The sequence below is a fragment of the Candoia aspera genome, chromosome 1 (assembly GCF_035149785.1).
Source record: "Candoia aspera isolate rCanAsp1 chromosome 1, rCanAsp1.hap2, whole genome shotgun sequence".
NCBI classification, from domain to species: domain Eukaryota; kingdom Metazoa; phylum Chordata; class Lepidosauria; order Squamata; family Boidae; genus Candoia; species Candoia aspera.
In genome coordinates, this window is record NC_086153.1 from 259,489,351 (window position 1) to 259,510,930 (window position 21,580).

A 21,580-nucleotide genomic window follows, 5' to 3' on the forward strand; every position below is an offset into this window, starting at 1 on the left:
TACCACTTGGCTAATATCAAAATGAAAAGGGAAAAAATAGGCAGAAACTCTCAGGCCACACTTGGTATACCAAGTGTGTGTGTGTGTGTGTGTGTGTGTGTGTTTGTAGAAATGAAAGGCACTTCCACATGTGGTATTTGCACAATTTTATTTGTCATATTTTCTGGGTGGCTATTTTTCAGGTTGGCTGTGCCCTCTTGTGGTCTCATGCTTTTTTCTCTATTGGGCAACCATGTCAATTTACTTCTAACTCAGTTGTAGTTTAATAAAAAATGTACCCAGAATGCTTTTCAGTTGAAATAATGGAATTCTCTGAGCTTGAGGGTGACCCAGTTTCTGTTGGTGGGATCTCCACCTTCTGGGCCCTGACCGCTCCTCCTTCTTTGTAACAGACAGCTGCTATATACTTCACACTTGGCTTCAGCTAAGGAAAGAGGACACTTTGGCTTCTTGGCAGCTCTCTTTTGTAGCAAACAGTGAGGGTTTATACCAAGTGCCACACAAGATATTCGAATGTGAATGGTGACTGGCTGGTTAGAGCATCTTCTTTTTCTTCACCTCAAGTGGATCAGATCATGTGATGTGCACTTGGAGCCTGGCATTGGTGACAATGTTCAGGGATTGTCTGAAACTCTTTCCAGGGTTTGGGGTTGAAATTGGCAGCACAGAAGTGTCCAAACTATACTAATGCTGCATGAAAAGTTAAGTATACCAACTTGCATAGCCTATGATCTATACTTGCTACCTAAATACATACAATTATTTTCATTTGTGATGCTAAATAATAGATTGTCTGTGGTGATGCAGAAAAGTTTAGACAACATATTTTAATAACAAATATTCAGGTCTTATAAATCACATTTTAAGCCAGACTCCTGATTTCAGTGACTCATTTTCATATGTAAGCATTTTGAAAAATGATGCTTTCATATAGTATGCCTTTAAAAATGTCATTACATGTAGCAGTAGTCCCTGGTTTCAAGAACTTTCTAATATGCACATAAAAGCAAATATGGATTAATGCTTCTACATTCTTATGTATATGCATATATGTTTAATTTTACAATATAAAGTTGACCTGTTGCTGAAATTACCTGAGACCAAAATTTGAATTTTAGTCACTGGCTTAATATTAATCTATTGCGAAATTCAGAATCTAGGAATTCGGCATTCTTCAAACTGTACAATTAATGCATATATTTTATTATATGTCTCACAAGCCAATCATTAGCCATCATAGTGATATGTTAATTAAACTGGAAATCTATTTTGTGGAATGTTGCTATATTGTGGATAAGATCAATTGTATCAATTGTCCATGATACATCATTGCTACTCAAGCTACATTGGCTCCCAATTGGCTTCCTGGTGCAATTCAAGGTGCTGGTTGTGACCTATTAAGCTCTTTTTGGCATAGGGCCAGGATCCTTGAAAGGCCACCTCTCTTTAGTGGCATCTACCCATCCCATTAGGTCCAACAGGATGGGTATGCTTGGGTCCTGTCAATTAAAGAATGCCAGCTTGCAGAATCCAGGAAGCGTGTCTTCTTGTCCCAGCACTTGCCCTCCGGAAAACCTTATCACCTGAGATCAGATTAGCCCCAACCCTGATGGTCTTCTGGAAAATGCTGAAGACCTGGCTATTTGCCCAGTCATGGGCAGTGAATGAAGCCCAAATGGATGATATTGTCTGGTGATTCTTCGTATTCTAAGCTGCTATGTTGTGTTGTATGTTTTATTAGTTATAATATTGCTTTTACTTTGAAATGTCGTTCACCACCCAGAGTTGCTTTCGTGAGAAGGGTGACTACATAAATGTAAATAAATTGATAATTACAACAATGGAACCTTGCACACAGTACAAAAGCCTCATGTCACTATCATATTTTGGGGCACAATGTAATGTCTACTTTTTGAATGCTGGAAAGGAACAAGACAACCATTTTATAGTGATGCAAGGATCTTAAATATTAGTAGTGCTTTCAGACTGCATTCTAAAAAGAGTAACTCTGAGCGTGAATGTTACACATTTCTGCAACTCTGATCTGCTTTAAAATACGGGCCTTTCCAGGGATCGTGCAGCAGCTGCAGAAGATGGGCACGCAAACCCAGGAAAAGACAAATTGAATCTGAAATGCTGCAGAACCCTATTAAATATAACTATCTCCTCAAGACATGACCAGGCAAACAGAAAAACATTCCTCTTGAAACCTGGAATCTGTCTCTCATTTTGATCAGCTAGTTCATAATGAAGCAATTGTGTCACTAACAGTATAATTCATGTAATTCTGTTCATTGTGGCTATGAATTCAACCCATATCTCTACACAAAAAAATCTATTTTTGCAAACGTCTGAGCATTTTCCATTATTTTAGCACAAGACAATAAGCTAAACTTATTTTTAAAAGTTTAAAACAGAAAACACTTCAAATTGAAAGACTAACTAGAATTCATTATATTCCTTTTATTTTGCAAACAAAAAGAGTATAACAAAAGGAAAACTATTGAGTAGAGAGAAAATTTTACATATGTCTGTCTGCCATACATGGTTAAAATATGGAAAGTAAACCAGAAAATCCTAAAACCTGGCTCAAATAGAGCATTAAGGGAGGAGTTATAAATTATGCCAAAACAGGTTTGCATCAAGCATCAAACAGGAATCTAGTGACATATAAATTAATGTGCTTAAGAATTACTTCATGATATATTAATTTTCTAGTATATAAAGAATATTTATAATAAACAAGAACCATAATGATGAACTTGCTCTGAAAAGACTAATGGATGCTCCATAATTAAGAGGAATTTAATGTTTGGGTTTAAATGTGTCTGGCCCTGAACATCATCACTGACATACTGCCTCTTAAAGACTTGTGCATATATATGTTCTTTATTTATTTCATCACTAGTTCACAGTTTCTTGATCATTTATATTTACATGTATATTCTCTAATTGTTTTCTTAACTTTCTCACAATTACAGAATATACAGCTAGGATAGGATCTTGAAGAACATATCCTCTAGCCCACTATTACAGCATCCAATCTCTGCTTAAATGCTTCCAGTCAAGCAGAGTCCATCTCCTCCAGAAAAGGAGAGTCTCAAGGCTGTGTGTTCCACTGTTGAACAGCTTTTACCATAAGGACATTTTTCCAGTTATCCAATCAAAATCTACTTCTTTGTAACTAAAACCCATTCTTTCTTCTCCTGGAACAACTCTGAACAATTCCATCCCAACTTTGTCATGCAGCTCTTCAGATATTTGCGGACAATTTTCTCTTTACTAGACTACAGTCTTCTCTACACTTGACTACTACATCTCACATTTTCTCTTCACTAGGTTAAACATACCCAATGCCTCCAACCATTTTGTTTTTCTCAAATATTATTACATATTTGATATGACTATTCCAACTTTGTAAAGGGTACACTTGCATAGTTTAGAAATGATTTATTAATATGTTTTTTTATAACTTGCATAATATGGATTAGCATATTCAGTGCAATGTATAAACAACACTGAAATCAATGAAGCACATTAGATAATAATGAATGAACCCACTTGGGCTCTGTTCAGTATTGGGCTCAATAATCAAGCTATTTCCCACAAAGATCAGGTAAATAGCTCGATTTATGTCACCCCAGTTCCAAATTCAATTATCTTATTACATTCTTCATGACCAGACTTTCAGGAGAAAAACGATACATTGAGTTTTAACATCCCCTCAAGACTCAGAAATATTAAATGAATTCTGACTTAAGCTGGAGAAAGATTCAGCTGGGGCAAAGGGATGATATCAGATATACGCTGGCTGAAGTCAGCAGTAATGCCAGCATAACAACAAGGTGCATATACTGTATGTTATAGTGTATACATACAATGCTTGTTATGCATACTGTTTGTGGGGGTGAAGGCTGGTTACAAACATATGTATACAACCACAAAATTATAACAGGTGAGCATATCTTTTGTATTTTGAAGATCAGGTGGGTTTTATATAACTAGGTTTTTATTGTACAATTCTATACAGTCCAAACTGCACAGTCCAATAGATCAGAGCAACATCTAATAGGAAAGGCTGGTTGCAGCCCTAATCTTTTTTTTCATTAATATAATCTTCTTGTTTTATGTTCATCAACCCTTCCAGGGGTTCCTTGTAAACAGATTATTGTAGAATAATACGTGCACTGGTGGATGAATCAAGCCTATGTCCCTCCTGTGCTCCCTGGGACCTTCTAATGGACATCTGTGATGATCAACAGACAAGTTGGCAGAAGCAGCAAAAACTGTGCTCAATGGCAGCTGGTGTGGATGAGTCTCAAGGGCACCATCTTGCCCCTGGAATGAGAAAACATCCTTAAGGGCAGATGAACCAACCTGATTTGGTCAGTGGTATGGAATGTGAAAGAGACAGGGGGCTCACTATATTTTTCTATCCCATCACCAATCATGACTGAAAACAACAGAATAGAGAGTGTAGTTGAGCCCCTGGAACTTACACACTTACAAAAAGATACAGAGAAGAAGAGTCTGAAAATGGTGATTATAAGATAGGTGCTGCAAATGCAATCTTAAACCCTGAAGAGAGGAGTTCTTAATATATTCAGATAGGGGTATTTTGCAAACCAGAACTAATCGCTTGAAAATAGCCACATGGAATGTCAGAACCCTTTACCAATCTGGAAAAATTAACAATGTTTTATAAGAAATTGTTGCCATTGCTGTCTACAGAATACACAAGATATATGAGGAGAAATGCACCATAATCTAGTCCAGCAGTACTTTCCATACAAACAGCACTGCTGTTGTCATGCAAAGGAACATTGTATAAGTAGTGATGGGCTTTTGGCCAATAAATGGCAGAATAATCATGAGCATAATTGATGCCAACCCCTTCAACATAGTAATATGATAGATTTGTAATCTGTAGTTTGTAATCTTAACAGGAAATCTCTCAAATCAAGTAGAAGAGTTTTATGAAACAGCGTAAGAAGCAATATATTCAGTAAAGTCTATGGATATCCTAATTATAATGGGACATCCACCTGTAAAAGTAGGGTCAGAGAAAATATCTACCTGTAAGGTAAAAATGGTCTAAAGCATAAGAAATGACAGTGGCCAAAGGCTTATACAATTCTTTGAAGTGACTAAAAGAATTTGAACCTTTCCCTACTCAGTTCCATGTTCTAACTATTAGGAAGAAGACTATGTACTTGAAAAAGCCCAGGAGATACAATGAGGAACCAAACAGACTGTGTTATGATAAAAAATAGATGTAAGAGTTGTATTTAGCAAGCAAAGGTATACCCTGATGTAGATATTGATTCCAACCACAACCTTGTTATAATAAAATTCAGTGTAAAAATAAAGAACATCAGAAAAAAATAGAATATTTCCAAGAAAGACTTGGAAGTAGGCAAAAATAAACTTTAAGGAAAAATTTGAAAACAAGGTTTACAATACTTTAAAGAGGAAAATAAAGACCAAACTGTTCGTGTGGGAAAGACAGTCAATGTTATTGACCAAGCAGCAAATGCATTTAAAAACAGTATGCAGAAAGTAACTAACTCTTTCATCCCACAGGTAAAAAGAGAAAAAAAGAAACTTTAGATGACAGAAGAAATTTTAGCAATGATGGAAATGTGGAAAAAACAAAGAACTAATATTACTATAGATCTTGGAATATTTTTTTAAAAGAAATATACATGAGCCAAGGTTCCACATTAAATTGCAAAGACCCTGAAGATCTCAAAAGTAAACAAAGAATACAAAAACAATGAGCTACATCTATAAATCATTGAAAAAGAAAACAATCAACCCTAACTGCTTCAGATCAGAGACAGGATATATAAATTATGACAGCAAATTAATCCTAAATAGATGAATAGAATATGTAAAAAAAAGTTCTATGAATGCAGGGGTAAAAAAATATCCATTTACAACTTTGAAAGGCCACTCATATTGGCTGTGATGTAAGTAATGCCATCAAAAGTCTAAAGAATAGGAAGGCATAAGGCACAGATGAAATCACCTCAGAAATGTTTAAATCCCTAAGTGGAAAGGGATCAAGAATTCTAAAATCAGCAGCCAAATATTTGAAACAGATTAACACGCTAAAAGACTTTAAACACTCAACTTTTATTCCAATTCCTAGGAAAGCAAGAACTGTAGACTATTCTGAACAGAGAATCCCATTAGTCTTATCAGACAAGCAGCAAAAAAATGTTATTAAAATCAGTTTCATAAGAAACCCATGATAGTTCAACAATGCAATAAGTGAAGTTCAGAGCAGATTTATTAAATAGTGGCACTAGAGAAGGCATTTTCAATCAGAAAACAAAAATCAAGAGATCTTTTTTAAAAAAGCACAAAGACATCTTTTATGCTTTGTGGATCACTCAAAAGCCCTTGATTCTATAAATCATGAAATATTGATCAAAACTTTGGAGCAAATTGGGATGGATAGCAAAAACATTAGAATCATAATGAATCTGTACTGGGAGTAAACTTCTTCTTTTAAGACGGAAAGGGTTTTTTCAAAGGACTTTTCAATCCAAAAAGGAGTTCACCGGGAGTATATCAGATCACCCCTCCTTTACAACATCATTTGATGAACCAAGCACTGCACCAGGACTGCCAATAGGTAGTATGAAAATAAACAACTTAAGATATGGATATGATACAGTGCTTCTGGCAGAAAAAGAAGAGGACCGGATGCTTTTAATTGATAAAACAAAAACAGGTGAAAAGTACAGGCTACATTGTAATTTAAAAATAAAAAACCCACGGTATTGGTAATCTCAGGGAGAAAAGACCCTCCAAAAACAGTGGTCAGTGATGCTGTCTTCAGAAAGTCAAGAATTTTGTCTATCTTGGACACTTAATAATGGAAGATGTGAAAACAGCTGGTGAAATAAAAGGGAAAATAGAAATTACCAAGAAAATCTTTTTAGACATGAATATTCTGACCTCAAGGAAAATGGATTTAAAACTAAGGATAAGAGTTGCCAAATTCTATGTCTGATCAACTCTCCTTTATAACTCTGAAACATGGAGAGTAACCAAAGAGGCTGAGAATGGGCTGAAAACCTTTGAAATGTGGCTTTTAAGGCAAATTGTTTGGAGTCACAAAAAATCAGATCTCACAGTTGTAAAGATGGCACAGGAGAAAAGGATCCTCAGAAGATTATCAAAGAGAGAAAATGGATCATATACTCAGGCACAACTGTGTAATCTGCTAGAAGGAACAAGAAGCCGGTGACACCAAGAGATAATTTGGAATAGCAATATACATAACTGGACTGGCAGTTATTTCACTAAATTATGAAGCATGTTTAAGACTGGCAGAGATACAGTGTGGACTCATAATTGTCTACCTCCTTGAAGAAGATGACACTTGAAATGAACATTTGAAAAATATGACAGCTGTATTGACATGCCGGTCCTTTGCAACAAAATGGCATAGTTCTTTATATTTATAATTTCATCTTCTTCTTGGATATTCGCTATCCAAATTCTAGCTCTACTTTGTTTTAAAATAGAATGAAATGAAATAAATAATACACTGCACTGTTCTATTCATTTCCACTTAGAAATCAACAAAACCATTCACTCTAACCTAGAATAGTATGGATTGATTCTATTACTGTCATTACAAATGGCATTGATTTCCATCTGCACTGTTAGTGCAGAAAGAGATAACCCTGTGGGGCTGGAAGAAGTATTGGGAATATTGAGTACCTGGTGCAAGTGCTATCACAAAGCAATTGCCCAAGTGGTCAATTACAAAATACCATGTGAACAAATGGCAAAGGGGTAGAACTGTTGACCACCACACAGGGCCCCCAAGATGCAACTACCTTGCTTTTATTTGTTTTTTCCCTGAGCAAGAGGGCACATTTGTAACCAGGATGTTTGCCTATAGTATGTGTCCTTACTCATGACAGTATGTGGGTTGCTATTTGTCTGTTTTCGAAGGATACTTTTGTGAGTTATGTGGGATCTAGATGGATCCTTGTAAATAAACATGCTTTTACTGCATGCTAGCTTCCTGATTTGTTTTAATTAAAGGACTATATTTTAGCAACTATTAAATCAGATTGAATAATCTGACTTCTAAATAATTAGGGTTAGGGTAATATCTAAGCACAAAATATAGATAGAACTGATTGTGTATTCCCAAAACTTTAAGTTAGCCTTTACTTTGTTTCTCGGGTGGCAATATCAGTCTTTTCTCTCCTCCTTAATTAACTCTACTGGTTCTGTAGGTTTTATCTCCAGAGTACCTAGTAATAGTACTTAAGAAAAAGATTTTGAGCCAGTATCTGATAACAAACTGAATATTGGCCAGTGGTGTGCTGTATCTGTTGGATGCAGTTTTGGTGTGCATCCCAGATTTGTTTGTAAATTGTAATTCCCACAATTAGGAAATCCCAGACCAGTCATTTTATTCTGACTGGTCAGACGCCACCCAAAGTATTGGGTCCAGTTCCATGCACTATTCTTTAAAAAGCACTCAGACGAATTTGAAAAGATCCAGAGAAGAACAACAGGGATGATCAGAGGACTGGAAGCTTCAGTACTATGAGGAGAGTGAAGGAATTGAGTATGTTTAGCTTTGAAAAGAGATGCTGAAGGAGATATAGGAGCTATTTTCAAGTACCTGGAAGGATGTCACCTGAAGGTCCAAGGCCTGTTTTCTATCATCTCAAAGTGCAAGGCATAGAACTGTGTTTCTCAACCTTGGCAACTTAAGAGGCATGGACTTCAACTCCCAGAACTCCCCAGCCAGAGTTGAAGTCCACGCATCTTAAAGTTGTCAAGGTTGAGAAACACTGGCACAGAATAATGGAATCAAGTTATAAAGCAGATTGCCAAGGAAGGAAGGCAGGCAGGCTTTCAGTTAGGACAGTTTTATAGTGGAAGCATTTGCATAAAAAGATGGTGATCTCATCCTCATTGGATGTATTCAAGCACGTGCTAGAAAGCCATCTACAAATGGGACATTAATTTCAGTTCCTGCACTCAGCAGCAGATTGGACTCAGGGGTCTAAATGGCCTGTTCCAACCCTAGGATTCCCTGTTCTTTGCTCTCAGTTCCTGTTTTTTTTAATCATTTCTTTCTTCACACTTTAAACCTCCTTAGGTTTCTTTTTCATTTTTCATTGGTTTCCTCTATTGTTTCACGTGAAATTTTAAAACTTCTAAACCTCTTCATGGTCTTGCTCCTACTTGTTCTTTTACTCTATACCTTGTTTTTTCACAACCTCTTGTACACATTTGGTCCGTATCCCTTTCTCCAGTTTAAAGTCTCTAAAAACATTTATTTCCTTATCATTTCCTGCCTGATGTTCTAACTGACTTTTATTGTTTTCTTACTTTTAGGTTAATTGTATTAATTGTTATTTAATTAAACTGGATTCTCATTTCCATTGCTTATCTGTTCGAGGCTAATATGTGCTAAAGGCAGTGTCCATTATTACAAATACAAGGAAATCAAGCAGAGGGGATAAATACAGCTTTCTCTAGTTTCCAAGTTACTGTAATTTTTATAGCTAGGTGGAATTGGCTGATCTGGGGCTTTAATGAATTTTAAGTAGCTTTGCATTGCTTTCTTCTTTTTCAGCTAATGAAAAGTTTTCCCCCTACTTTCACAAGTTCAAATCCCTTTTCTCCCTTTATTTTTAGATTGTGATCTTTAAAAAGACTATGACAGACACTTTTATAAATGGGAGTTAAAGGAGGTAGCATCCTTTCTGTATAATAGGACAGTGAAGCCAAAGAATAGCATAATCATGTAGTTTACAAACCTACCTTTCCTGCCATTCTTTTAATAGAGGCATTCTTGCACACCTGCCATGGAAGTTCTGTTTCACAGAATATGCCCCAGTCTCATCAAAATTTCAGTCCTAATCCTAACCCAATTTCATATTGAGAGTTTCACATTGTCTCATCAAATCTGTAGGCAAATACTTTTTTCAAAGAAGGATAACTACTATTATTAATCTTCTTGAGGAACTCAAGTTTCCTTAAAAGTAAAGACTTCTTCACGTCAAGCTCAGCTCCTGATGACTTCAGGGATTTCCATGTAATTGAAATCTACTGTCATCCAGGAATCTCTAGTGGCCTTCAGGGGCGCTGCTCCACAAGTAGCCGGGTGTGAGACCCTGTTTTTCAAGTTGGGTGCCCTAGAACAGTTGCGGGTGTTGCTTCTGTACCAGCCTCCCTGCTGCATAGCAACCTCCCTGCCTGAGATGCTGGAGCCCATCTTGGGGTTGGCAGTGGAGTTCCCCAGGCTCATGGTTCTGGGAGCCTTCAATCTGCCTTCCTTGAGGCGGGCCCCAGAAGCAGCTCAAGAGTTCATGACCACCATGGTGGCCATGGGCCTGTTTCAGAATATACAGGACCTGACTCAAGACAGTGGCCTCACACTGGTCTTTGTTTTCTTGTCGGAGCAGTGGCAACGTGATCTGAGGGGAGAGTTACATCTTTCCCCTTTGTCGAGGTCGGATCATGCCCTGGTGACCTTGAGATTCTCTCATGCTGCCCCCCTCCGCAGGGAGGCAGGACCCATTTAATTGGTCCGCCCCCAGCGACTGATGGACATGGTAGGGTTTCAGAGGGAGCTGGGGGTTATACCCAAAGATCTGCTGCATGGTCCAGGAGAGGCCCTGGTTGCTGCCTGGAATAGGTAGGTAGCCCGGGCCTTGGACAGGATTGCGCCTGTGTGGCCTCTCTTGTCCCATCGAACCTGACACTCCCCGTGGTTTACGGAGGGGCTGAGGGTTCTGAAGAGGATTAAGAGACTTCTAGAGTGCCACTGGAGGAAGACAAAGGCTGAATCTGACCGAACACAAGCTAGAGCCACTATTAAGGCCCACCTTGTGGCGGTAAGAGTGGCAAAGCATCAATATTTCTCCACTCTTATTGCATCCGCAGAATGCTGCCCGGTGGCCCTGTTTAAGATTACCTGATCCCTTTTGGGGAAAGGGGATTCAGAAATATATCTACAGGGCCATGCTGAGGAGTTTTCTGGGCACCTGCAGGATAAAATCACTCAGATCCATTCCAAGTTGGACTCCAAGTGTGAGACAGGGTCTGTGCCCAGGGAACAGTCTTACCCAGTTATCTGGGAACAGTTTGATCCTGTTGGGCACGAGGAAGTGGACAGGATCCTCCGGACTGTTAATGCCGCCACCTGCCAATTAGACCCATGCCCCTCCTGGCTGGTGAAGGCAGCTCAGGAGGAGACATGTGGTTGGATCCAGACAATGGTGAATACATCCCTGAGAAGGGGGTGTTTCCAGCAGCCTTTAAGGAGGCACTGGTGAGCCCTCTCCTCAAGAAACCATTGCTGGACCCTAGTGTACTGGACAATTTTCATCCAGTCTCCCACCTCCCCTTTTTGGGGAAGGTGGTTGAGAAGGTGGTGGCATTGCAGCTCCAGAGGATCCTGGATGAAATGGATTATCTAGACCCCTTTCAGTCAAGTTTCAGGCCCACTTATGGGATGGAAACAGCATTGGTCACACTTATGGATGACCTCTGGCGGGAGCAGGATGGAGGCAATGCATCCATCCTGGCTCTTCTTGACCTCTCAGCAGCTTTCGATACCATCGACCATGGTATTCTTTTGGGGTGACTCAGAGAGTTAGGAGTAGGTGGCGTAGTTTTATGCTGGTTCACCTCCTTCCTCCAGGGCTGGTTCCAGTTGGTGTTGATAGAGAGTGAGAGATCCAGCCCGCAGCCCCTTCTTTGTGTGGTGCCACAAGGCTCGGTACTCTCTCCGCTCCTTTTAAACATCTACATGAAACTGCTAGGTGAGATCATCCATCACCACGGGCTGAGGTATCATCAGTATGCTGATGATACTCAATTATACATCTCCATCCTGATGAAGTAAGTGATGCCGTGACTACCCTTTCCAGGTGCCTGGGAGCTGTGGGGCTTGTAAGGGAACAGGTTTCAGCTGAACTCTGGTGAGACGGAGTGGCTGTGGATTAACAGCTCCTCGGGATCTTGGAAATTGTCATTTTAAGTTCTGGATGGGGTTGCACTCCCCCAGACAGACCTGGTGTGTAACTTGGGGATCCTCTTGGACTCACAACTCCTGCTCGAAGAGCAGGTGGCAGTCGTGGCCAGGAGGGCCTTCACTCAGCTTTGTGCTGTGTGCCAGTTACACCCTCTCCTGGACCAAGAGGCCCTTTGAACGTTCACTCTTGCCCTGGTCATCTCCCACATAGACGCTGTACATGGGGCTACCCTTGAAGAATGTCTGGAAGCTACAACAGGTCCAGAATGCAGCTACATGAGCAATCTTTGGTGCCGCAAGGTCAGCGCATGTAACACCTTTGCTATGTAAGCTGCACTGGGTTCCAGTGTGCTTCTGGGTCCAATTCAAGGTGTTTATTATTACCTTTAAAGCCCTACCTGGCATGGGGCCAGGTTACCTGAGGGACTGTCTTGTCCCCATCACATCAACCCGTCCCACCCGGTCATGCAGAGAGGGCATGTCACATATCCCATCTGTAAAAGACCTCTATCTGGTGGGGTCTCAGTAGTGGGCCTTCTCTGCAGTAGCTCCCACCCTTTGGAACATTCTTCCCCCGGAGGTGAGACAGGCCCCCTCACTCCTCGACTTCCATAAAAAATTAAAAACCTGGTTTTGTCAGCAGGCCTGGAGCAGGAAGCGGAATAGCCACTCCTGGGGATGGTTGGTGCCCTAGAATGATCCTAGAACGGCCGTTATGCTCACAGACTGATAGAGAATCTTTAGCCATCTAGATTTTATTACATTTTTATTCTTATTGTATTTTGTATTTATAATTGTTTTGAATTTTAACATTGTTTTTTATTGCAAACCACCCAGAGTCTGTCCCTTGGTGGGGGGATATGGGTGGTGATAAAAATTTGATAAATGAATAAATAAATACATTTTCTTGGTGATAACTCCAAAGTGGCTTGGTGCTGCTTGCTTCCACAATACATTTTTTCTCTCCTGACTTCCCAGTCTAGCCTATAGCTCTCTTATTTCCTGGTGGTCTCCTATCCTACTCTTTTTGAAATTAGCCTACCAGCACATTTTAAAAACCTATTAAATCCTGTTTCTGGGTGTATTAAAACCTGGCAAAAGACACTGATGAGTAGTTTCCCAGAAACCGGCATTTAAGACTCAGAAACCCTTTCAAGGAAGGGAAAGAAAGATATGGAATGTGTGAATGAGTGATTATGAACATACTGATATGTATGACAACAGGGTTAAAAATAAATATTTTGTCAAAGCTCCTGATGTAGGGAAGGACAAAAGATACTTCCTAAATCATAAGATACACATACTGTATCATGGGCCTGCATATTTTTCCCAGGCAAGAACTTATGAATAGATTATGAATATTTCCACATGTTGTTGTCACTTACAAAGTTTGTGTATTGCTTTAAAAATATTAGGTATTTATAGCACAATGGCATGTACTGTATGCTTATCCTGAAGAAAGTTTAATGGGGAATACAGCAAATGTAATACACAGGATTTTTTTAAAAAACTTACACGACATTCTCGGCAGTTCTTGATTAAAATCTTCTGACCTTCTGCCAACACTTTCTCTCCATAGATGCATTTTGCTAAAATTTTAAAAAATAAGGACATTACTATTTAGTCATAAAAGCATATAGATTATAAATTCAGTAAAAACAATATTGCTTAAGTAAATATGATGTCACTTTGCTTTCAGTAGCAGTCAGTTTTAACTGCTCTCATTTATTTTGACTGCAATAGTAAATTCATTACAAAAACTATTATCTTGAAACATTTCACCACTCATCATGACAAACTAGCTACTTAGTGACCTGAAGTAATAGCAGATGCAGAACAGATATTGAATTCAATTCATTAGCAGAATTACTCATGGCAGTGACATTCTGTAGATCAACTACAATACATTTGTATTAAAACATGCCTGTATGAAAGAATTAATAGAATGCTGAATAATGGATTATAATGCAGAAATAACTAAATAGAATGCTGATCATAATACATGGATTCTGATTAGCTCCACAAACTAAAAGAGAAACTTCAGAACTACTTGTAGTTAGAGGCATCTTAGATACAGCCATAAGAACTGAAATCAACTAGTACTAGAAAAACAAAGGTAATGGATGTATGAAGTAGCCCTAAAAAGAGAGTCCGCCATATAAATAGCAAGTCTTTGCATTCCTCCCTGGGAGGGGGAGAAAAATTCCACCAATTTCAGTGAGGCTGACTGCCAAGTAAGTAGGTTCAGGACTACATGCCAAATTTAGCATCTGAATAGGGAGGTGTCACTTTTTGAAAATGAATAATTGAAATAATTAATCTAAACTTGTATTTTATATGCTGGTGGTTGCAAAAAGGAACAGCTATAAAATGGCTTTTACAACCATCTAGGATACAATTTTATTCATGTAGAGGCCTCTAGTGCCAGGTATTTGTTAACAGGAGGACCTGTTAAAGTATACTTAAGACACTGTATTTGTCAATAGAGCAAGATCTATCTGGAATGTCTAAAGAGACCTCTGGGCAAAACTAGCTTACTAGACAGTTGTAGAGATGATCATGTAAGATATTAGTTCATTATCTATGCCCATGATCTAGAAAATGCAATTTCTTTAACCACATTTCTGAATCACCCGTACTGTTTTACTGCTAGTTACCTTTTGTTTGATTCTTCTTCTTTCAAAGACTTCCAAAATGCCACATAGATCTTCAATATTCTTACACAGAGCTATTGACCTATAGTTGTTGCTTTACCTTGTGCTAGTATCTTACATGCAGGAGTGTCTGCAAGGTGTTTTCAAAGAAGTCAAGATGGCAGCTTTCATGGTATAATCAAAGCTCTGCATATTAAAAACTTTGATTGCACCATCATGGTCATCATCGTGACTTTTTTGGCCATACCCCTGCATAGATATAGAAATTGATAGTATTGATACCTGAGCACAAATATATGAATGAAATATGACCAGAGTGCAAAGGAAGACAAAGGAAAGAAAGTGGCTTAGATGTATTTACTTAAAATATCCTATGTCCTGAATTAATAATATCAGAGAAAGTAATGTCCCATAACAATGTGTTACAAGTCCCCATTCAAGCCTTCTTCATACACCTTGATCATTGAGTGTTACAATAAGCAAAATGAAATATTAAATTCCACTTATATAGCAATACTAAGTAACCTCCTTTCTCAAATGATTTTGTAACCTTGCCTTTTGACAAATTGCAAGTGCAGAAGAAAGAATTTGATCTTAGATTTTGTTCAGCTACATTTTCAGCAAATTGTTGTAATATTTTTTTTCCTCAGGTTTTTCTACATTATTAGAACCATGTGAATCAGCCATGATCTGATTTGAATTGGACACTCAATGGTAATATAAATTGATTCAAATATCTGGATTAAGAGCAGAAAGATTAGACTCAAATTGAGCTGATAAAAGATTTTACCACGGGCTTTAATGGAAAACATCAATATGCTTGTAGCTATGTTTCTTTTCTTTTTTTCAGGAACAGATGAAAATAGCAGCGAACACAGCAAATTGGGGGCAGAATAAGATAAAAAAGAGGACATTAATCCAGCAAATGTTTAGCTGGATATTTCAAGGGTTCAGTACAATTCATTCTGAAACATTTTCCCTGTACTTCTTCTAACTAGACTGTAGAGCTAAAGAAGGTGAGCAGAGCAACCTATCACTTGTCCAACAAAGAGGCTAAACAGAAGTTGTGTTGTACTAATGCAAAAAGTATCCAACTCCAGTTGAAAAATAAACACTTTCAAAAGTTCTTTAAAAGGTAGGTTCTTAGTACTCGCTGATTGCTTGCTTTTCTAAGCTGGCAGGTTTGTTGCCATGGATCACTGGCCTCTTGTAATTTTTTAAGGTCTGGTTTGTGTGTATGTGTGTGTGTGTGTGTTAACACAATGATATAAAGAGGTGGTTTGCATTATGGGTGCAATAGCCTATCAAAAAGTGCCCTCACACAATTAGACCAACTCATAATTAAGACTCACTCAAAACAGCTAAACAGCAGAAAGAAACAAAGGGGGCAATATGATAAAAGGGACTTGGGAACAGGTAAAAGATAAGAAATAGTGGACAGAATTAATCTGAGGGTCTCTCTCCCACTCCTTCTCTCCTTCCTTCCAAATGAGCCTGCCTAAACCGACTCTACCAGAAGAATAAGTCACAGACCACAAAGAACAGGCAGAGTTTTCAGAGGTGATAAAACTCATGTCAGGATGAGAAACCCTTTCATGCAACTCATCTTCTTCTCACTTTTAGTCATATGTGGAAGCCATCTTCAAAACTCTCCAAGTTTCTCTCCAGTCTTCTAATCTCTCTGAGCCCATTTGAAGAAACCTCATTCAATTAGACACCATGTATTGATTCAAAGATTCAATTTGAAGGTGTGATTCTTGCCTTCAAGTCAAATCACACATAGAGGCCTTCCCTGACATAAAAGAGAAAGGGTTTGCTTAAGCCTTTTACTCTGTTTGCATAATTTAAATTGTGTGAGTTTATGTGAGAATTTGCTTCATGAAATAAGCAAGATGATTTACAACTTGTAAACAAAAAAGAAACCTAAACACTTACAAAAAGTACATTGTCATTCTTTGTAGCTCGCATTATAAGAAAGAACAAGTGTATATTTTCAAAACAGATATGTTTAATCCCCACCAGACTAAGAACATCACCAAACCAGATGATACCAATTTGTGCAACCATCTGAACATCACAAAACTACAATAATAACAGCACAAATGAGCTAATGATAAAACAACCATGATAAATTTAAAGCAACATCCTGGGATAGGACTTAGTGTATATTCATAATTTAAAGTAAGTGTTAACCTAGAACTGTCAGATAAATAAGAACAGGATACAAAAATCTGATCCTACACTAACCCATTAATCAAATAAAAATATCCCTAAATAATTTTAAAAGTCACCAAATTTCCTCAGGGATGAAGAGGAGAAGAGAGCTGATTCTAGAATTGTGGGGCCAGGTCTCTAAAGGCCTGGAACCTGGAGATCATGGCCCTGGAGCAAAGAACCAAAGAAGGCCCTATTCAGAGAAAGGTAAAGAATGGGATTGTCCAAAGAAATAAGGGCAGAGTGATCCTCAGAAGGGCTCCCAACACAAACACTGGCAATTGGCTTGAAAAGGGAGCCAGTGAAAAGCCCTGTGATGTAGTAAAATATGAGAATAACACAGAAGGCCCAGAATAGCCCAAACAGCACTGCTCTTGACTCAGACAAGGGACATGGAGAGGAATCAGGAAAATCTGTCAGAAGACTATTTATTTATTTATTTATTTATTTATTTATTTTTTATAAATAACTCAAGGCGGCAAACATACCTAATATGCAATAATGTAAGTATGAGACAACCAAGATATGCACCAATGATGTTACATACTCTTCCATCAGTAATGTCTAGATCCTAGAAATATTCATCAAGTGAACATTAGCAACCCAAGCTGTAAAATCAATAAATAGGCAGAGATTCAGCTGATCCTCAACCAAGACTCCAAGGCTGCAGGAAGAGGACCCTGGGGCACTCCAGGACTCCCGAAGACAAACAGGGAAAAAACTCCGCAAAGGATAGGAAATATATTCAGGCTGAAACATGACAATCTCAGTTTTGTCCACATTCAGCTTAAGACGGTGGGAGAACTTCCAAAAGGAAATGCTAGTAAGACCTTCTACCACTGTTGACCATGCCTTGACATCAAGGGCCACAAAAAACCAACAGATGTGAATATCATTTGGGATAACAGTGATAGTGAAAGCCCTGGTCATGAATCAGGACATCTATGGGAAAGATATAAAAAGTAACTAAAATAGGATTCAAGACTGATCCTTACAATAGGTTATTCCTGGGATGGAATTTCACCATGCAATGCTAGAATAGAATGAGAAGACAAAAAGATTCAACCTGATCAAGTGCATTGCTTCTGATGTCCAAGGGCCATAACCTAAACAATAGAATGTCTAGAGCAGTGTTTCTCAACCTTGGCAGCATTGTGAACTTCTATTTTCAGAATTCCCCGGCCAGAATACATCCAAGCTGCCAAGGTTGAGAAACACTGCTGTAGCGCAAGTATTCAAGAAAGGGACTTCTCAGTTGAGCAGCCTGCCCCAAATCATGATTGATATAGATCAAGGAGGCCATTAGAATACAAATGAAGACTCAGTTGTGAGAGGACAATTCTGTCACAAGGGATAAAGAAAACAAAGACACAAGCTATATAATTGAGCACAAAAAGGAATCCAAAAAGGATTTCTTCAGTAAGGGATGAATATGAGGATGCTTTAAAAAGCCTGGTAATTAAATAATGCTTCCCCAGGTAGTAATATAGGGCAGCAAAAGGGGTTAAAGTATAATAAAGAAAAGAGGAGAAACAATCCATAGGGAAAGTAGTATAAAGACTGCCCTCTACAATTTATCAAACATCATCCTCCAAGACAGGGATAAATTCAGATACACAAGGAGAAGAAGATAGAGGGGAAACAGGAAGAAAAGAGAACTAGAAATGTTATAGGAAATGTTAATCTTCTCCTTAATTACCCCTGTTAGACTTCTAAAGACTCCCCAAATACTCTCTACAATTGTCAAGGTTTATATCACAGCATGCTAACAATAAAAAGCAATATTCTGTAAAGATCTTCATTTTTATCATCACATTTTTTACAACCTCAGTTTATCTCATGTGATATAATCTTTCAAAACTGCAATACCAAAATATACTTCTGTCCTGTGTACCATCTGGGCATAATATACTGCCCAAAACATTATTTGTTTTGTTTTTCCCCTCTATTTGGAAATAGTACAACTGATAATTACTCAAACTGAACTACATAATTATAGGAACTACAAGAAATACAGTGCCAAATGTTTAACAATGAGAATGATAAATCCATGCTACACAGGACGAATAGGACTCACACCAGCCAATAGGAATCTGCCGTACTTGTGCCCATGCAGGATAACTAGCTACTGAAAGCATATAGAACCAGCAGCAGATGTTCTATCAAAGTATATATAGTGTGATGGTGATAAATATTTTTATGTTAAGATAATATCTTTACTGCAGATGCTTCACAAGTCTGCATCCCAAAATACACAAGATTAGATTTTGCTATCTGAGATGTGTGTGGAAGGGGAGGGTGTTTTCACTTTCTAATATGACAGCTTATATTCCAGAGTTCAGAACAAACCCGAAAGAAACCTTACAAACAGTCAGATTTTGCCTGAAAGTCAGTCTGGACCTCAAAACTACTTTTTTTTAATTAAAAGATTAACCAAAGACAAAACAGGGAAAAGCAGAAGCACCTCTTTCCAAAAACCATCCTGATGCATTTAAAATGTGATGCTTATGACTTTAACTGATCAACAAAGCAAAAGAATATAATCCTGCTGCTCAATATGCCCTAAAGAAAGACATTTACTGCTGGTGATTTTTATTTTTTTCCATTCAATCGTGTCCGATTCTTGGAGACTGCCTGGACAAGTGCCTGCAGATTTCTTGGCAAGATTTTAGAAGTGAGTTCTATGGTAGTCCCGCCTTAGGCACGAAGCCAGCTGGAGGACCTTGGGCCTGTCATTCTCTCTCAGTCCTAGGAAGCAGGCAAGGGCAAACCACTTCTGAAACCTTGCCAAGAAGACTGCAGGGACTTGTCCAGGCAGTCACCAGGAGTCAACACTGACTCGAAGGCACAGTATATATATACAGTTCTAGGACAGAGAGAGGAGAGATCTATACTTACATTTGCACACTTTGCAACACTGGCCGGTTACATGGACTGGAAGGCCATCAGAAGAACAGTTCAGTAGTGGGCAGGCCATCCGTCGGCATTCCACTACTCCATTCTAAACCAATAGCAGATAAATGAAAGAGTGAATGTGTGAAGTTTTATCATTAGCAGAATCATAGCAGCATTAGATGTCATTCTTCTGTGTGCAGAATCTTATCTAACCACTACCAATATGAACCTCTATTACATTTCTGAAATAAATTATTTCCTTTATCCCACCCACCCCCCAACAATCGCTAAGTATGGAAAGCAAGAAAAAAAAATCTGTCTTTTCAAACACAGAACTAACACCTTTCACATGCTCTGTCAATCATCTTCAACGTTTTAATGAAAACTTTTCTATTTTCTTGAGCAAACAAGACCTTTTTTCTGATACTTATCAAATAATTTCAACCAGGCAAGGTTTTCATACTAATTCAATTTTTGTTTCTCTGGTGTTCAAAATGGTAAATACTAGAAACATAATATACATATTACTGTCACATACATTGCAACTTAGGCATAACATTAATGCTTCTTCTTCCCACTTACCACAAAGATACCATTTAACTGTGCACTGAAAGCTCTGAAATGTTTACCCAACAATAAAACCTCCTAAAATAATTAAGTGATAAACTTTTTGTTTTCTTCTTTATGTTGTACAGGTAGGTTGTGATTAGTGCAAGTTTGAATAATGTGACATTTGATTTAGTGCAAATTGTAAATTGGTACCAGGTTGCATTTAATGCAACCCAGAATTCAATTAATGTGAGGCTAGCACATGCACAATTGAAACTAGCACATGGATAGTTGCAGTTGGGGTTTTAGATGATGCTAATCTTCATGTGTGCAAAATGAAAAAAAAAAGGAAGATTCCATCAGAGGAAAACAGTACTGTACAAGTTTAAAAAAGAAGAGGCTCATTACTATATTTCATTAATATACATATAGAAATTTACGTTTAAAAATTTTCATTGCCTATTTCCATCAAGCTGAAACCAATACCTTATTTTCCATAGAAATATAACTTTGAATAGTGTGAATCCAAATAATGTGACCATTTCATGGGATTCCTTAACCACAAGACCTACCTGTATACATAGTGCTGTTTGTTAAGGTAAATATAGAGTTTGCATGATCTACCCAAGAACCAATACCACATTGTAATAAGTTGCTTTATCCCCATATATAAGTTAGAAGTGTCTTACTTTACATGTGCAGTTCCTGCAGTGATCATCTTCTACCCAGGAGTCTTTGTCTCGATAGATGACTCCATTTATTTGGCAAGTCTTCTCACAGTGACAATTTTCCAACTGACTAAGTCTCATTTCTGCATAATTTAGCTATAAAAGAAAGTTACTTGATTTAATTTATGGAATGCATGTAAACTACTGAAGTAAGAAATGCTACGAGAGAGAGAGAGACAGGCAACTGGCTAAGGGGTAAATTTACAATCAAAATAATATAAACAAAACATAATTATTCAATAATTTCTTTAAATGTTACTTGTTTATTTAGAAAAAAGAAACATGACAGACAAGATCTTCCAATTAGTCAATGGGTAGGAGGAGACCTTTTCCAAATCATAGTTTGTCAAAGAAGGCATCTCAGACTCTGATGACAAATTAAGACTCTGTCCCCACCCAACACTCATTTCCAACATCCCCAATTAATCTGGAGAGTTCTGAACGTGCAGACAACTCTATGCTGCTAGCGTAGTCTCCCAAGTCTTATATCCAGGTCTACTGTTTCTCAA

At 38.1% G+C, this 21,580-nt stretch overlaps 1 protein-coding gene across 2 annotated transcripts in view; it reads right to left on the reverse strand.

The window, feature by feature from the left end:
• Nucleotides 1-21,580, reverse strand: part of NELL1 (neural EGFL like 1) — a 545,320-nt gene that overhangs the window by 327,208 nt on the left and 196,532 nt on the right. For both annotated transcript variants that reach the window (XM_063289567.1, XM_063289568.1), the window contains exons 8-10: nt 21,033-21,167; nt 19,798-19,900; nt 13,547-13,620 (exon numbers count right to left, since the gene is read on the reverse strand). In XM_063289567.1, the coding sequence (XP_063145637.1) occupies nt 13,547-13,620; nt 19,798-19,900; nt 21,033-21,167 (312 nt within the window). The remainder of the gene's footprint in view (nt 1-13,546; nt 13,621-19,797; nt 19,901-21,032; nt 21,168-21,580) is intronic.